The sequence below is a fragment of the Setaria italica genome, chromosome IX, assembly GCF_000263155.2.
Source record: "Setaria italica strain Yugu1 chromosome IX, Setaria_italica_v2.0, whole genome shotgun sequence".
Classification (NCBI taxonomy): Eukaryota; Viridiplantae; Streptophyta; class Magnoliopsida; order Poales; family Poaceae; genus Setaria; species Setaria italica.
Genome location: NC_028458.1, coordinates 12,303,476 through 12,304,933, shown reverse-complemented (window position 1 = coordinate 12,304,933; position 1,458 = coordinate 12,303,476). Strand labels below are relative to the sequence as shown.

The 1,458-nt window shown below is 49.9% G+C and overlaps 1 protein-coding gene across 1 annotated transcript; it reads right to left on the bottom strand.

The window, feature by feature from the left end:
* Positions 1-740: 740 nt before the first annotated feature.
* On the bottom strand, positions 741-1,256 carry LOC101769490 (E3 ubiquitin-protein ligase RNF181). The gene has a single exon (XM_004986346.3). It carries the CDS (start codon positions 1,254-1,256, stop codon positions 741-743), a length of 516 nt encoding a protein of 171 aa, XP_004986403.1.
* Between the last annotated feature and the right edge of the window lie 202 nt (positions 1,257-1,458).

Below are 1,458 nucleotides of genomic sequence, written 5' to 3'. Positions count from 1 at the left end.
ATGGCTTCATCCCCAAATCCATCTATAGTTGTTTCGTGATATCAATTGTTACATCAGCTTCTTCCTGATAACATTCTGTTACTAACTATAAGCAGCTAATTTAGCCTTAAAAAAAATAGCCATACAAGAGAGTCAAGCAAGCAGACAGAAGATAAGAAGTCTGATGTAGAAGAATTTCATCCTTGAAACCTTCCTTGCAAGCCTGAAACAGGAGCAGGAGGCCATTGTCATGGACAAGCAGAGAGAGGTTGTGGTCTTGGACGGGCATGCTATGTTGCTATGCAACTGAGGTAGAAAGACAGTTAGCAGGGTCCTAATTCTAAGAGTGCTGCAGCCAGCAGCTGGAGGTACTTGTTGGACGAATTTGCAATGCCACATGAGTGAGCTGCTTCCTGATAGATTGCTCCCTCCGTTTTGGTTTTTTAATTCATAAACTTTCTTATACATTTAGATATATCCTAGAAAAATAAAAAAATCTATAATTTGGGATGGAGGGAGTACAAGAAAAAAAAAAGAGGAAAAGCCATGTATTTGTCACTAAACATTCTGCTGTTGGTTTTTTAATATATAGCACATCCATTGGTAGTACAGCCGTTTTCCGTGAACAGGGACCTGAATTTCATTCAGGCTTAGACATTGTCGTTAGATTGAATACAAGACAAACAAGTCTCTCTTTCTATAGGTTTTGGATTACATAATGATAATCATAATACGCATCTTGCATGCTCGCTCGATCGAGCTCAACTAATCTGCTCGTCATCATCCTCAGTGTGCAGCCTGTGGCGACAGAGCGGGCAGACGGCCTTACGGCGGAGCCACTCGGAGATGCAGTGCTGGTGGAAGGCGTGGGAGCAAGGCATCGCCCTCAGCTTCTCGTCGGCGCCGAAGTCCTGCAGGCAGACGGCGCACTCCTCCCCCGAGCGAGAGCGACCCGTCACCTCCGGCAGGCCCATGATGTCCTCGCTGGTGGCGGCGACGCGAGCGCGCTTGCTCCTGCGGCCATGACCGGCGGCGGCGGGCAGCTCGTCATAATCTAACAAAGCGGCGCCCAGTTCGAAATCATGAAGGTCGAACAAGCGCGACATTGAGCTGGCGCCGGGGATGTAATTGTCGTAATCGCCGAATCGGGAGGAGGACGCGGGGATGGGGATCTCCCGCACCGTCCCGGCCCCCGGGCCAGCAAGGATATGCAGGCGCGCTATTCGGCGTTGGCCTGGCGCTCGACGAACTCGCCCGATGAAATTACCGGCGTTCATCGGCGGCAACGGGGGATTGGGGACACAGCTAGCAGGATGAACGATGGAAGAAACTAATAAGCGGGTGGATACGTATGATCAATGGGGAACCGTACAGACCTGTGAATCCATCCCTTCCCTTTATATAGACAGATAGGTATAAAGGGATCCCATTTGCCGGAGTCGGAGTCGAGTCGAGTCGGAGTCGGAGACGAGATCTGAT

Excerpts from the sequence above, each read along its gene's own strand:
- LOC101769490 (XM_004986346.3), bottom strand. The coding sequence starts at position 1,256 with ATGAACGCCGGTAATTTCATCGGGCGAGTTCGTCGAGCGCCAGGCCAA.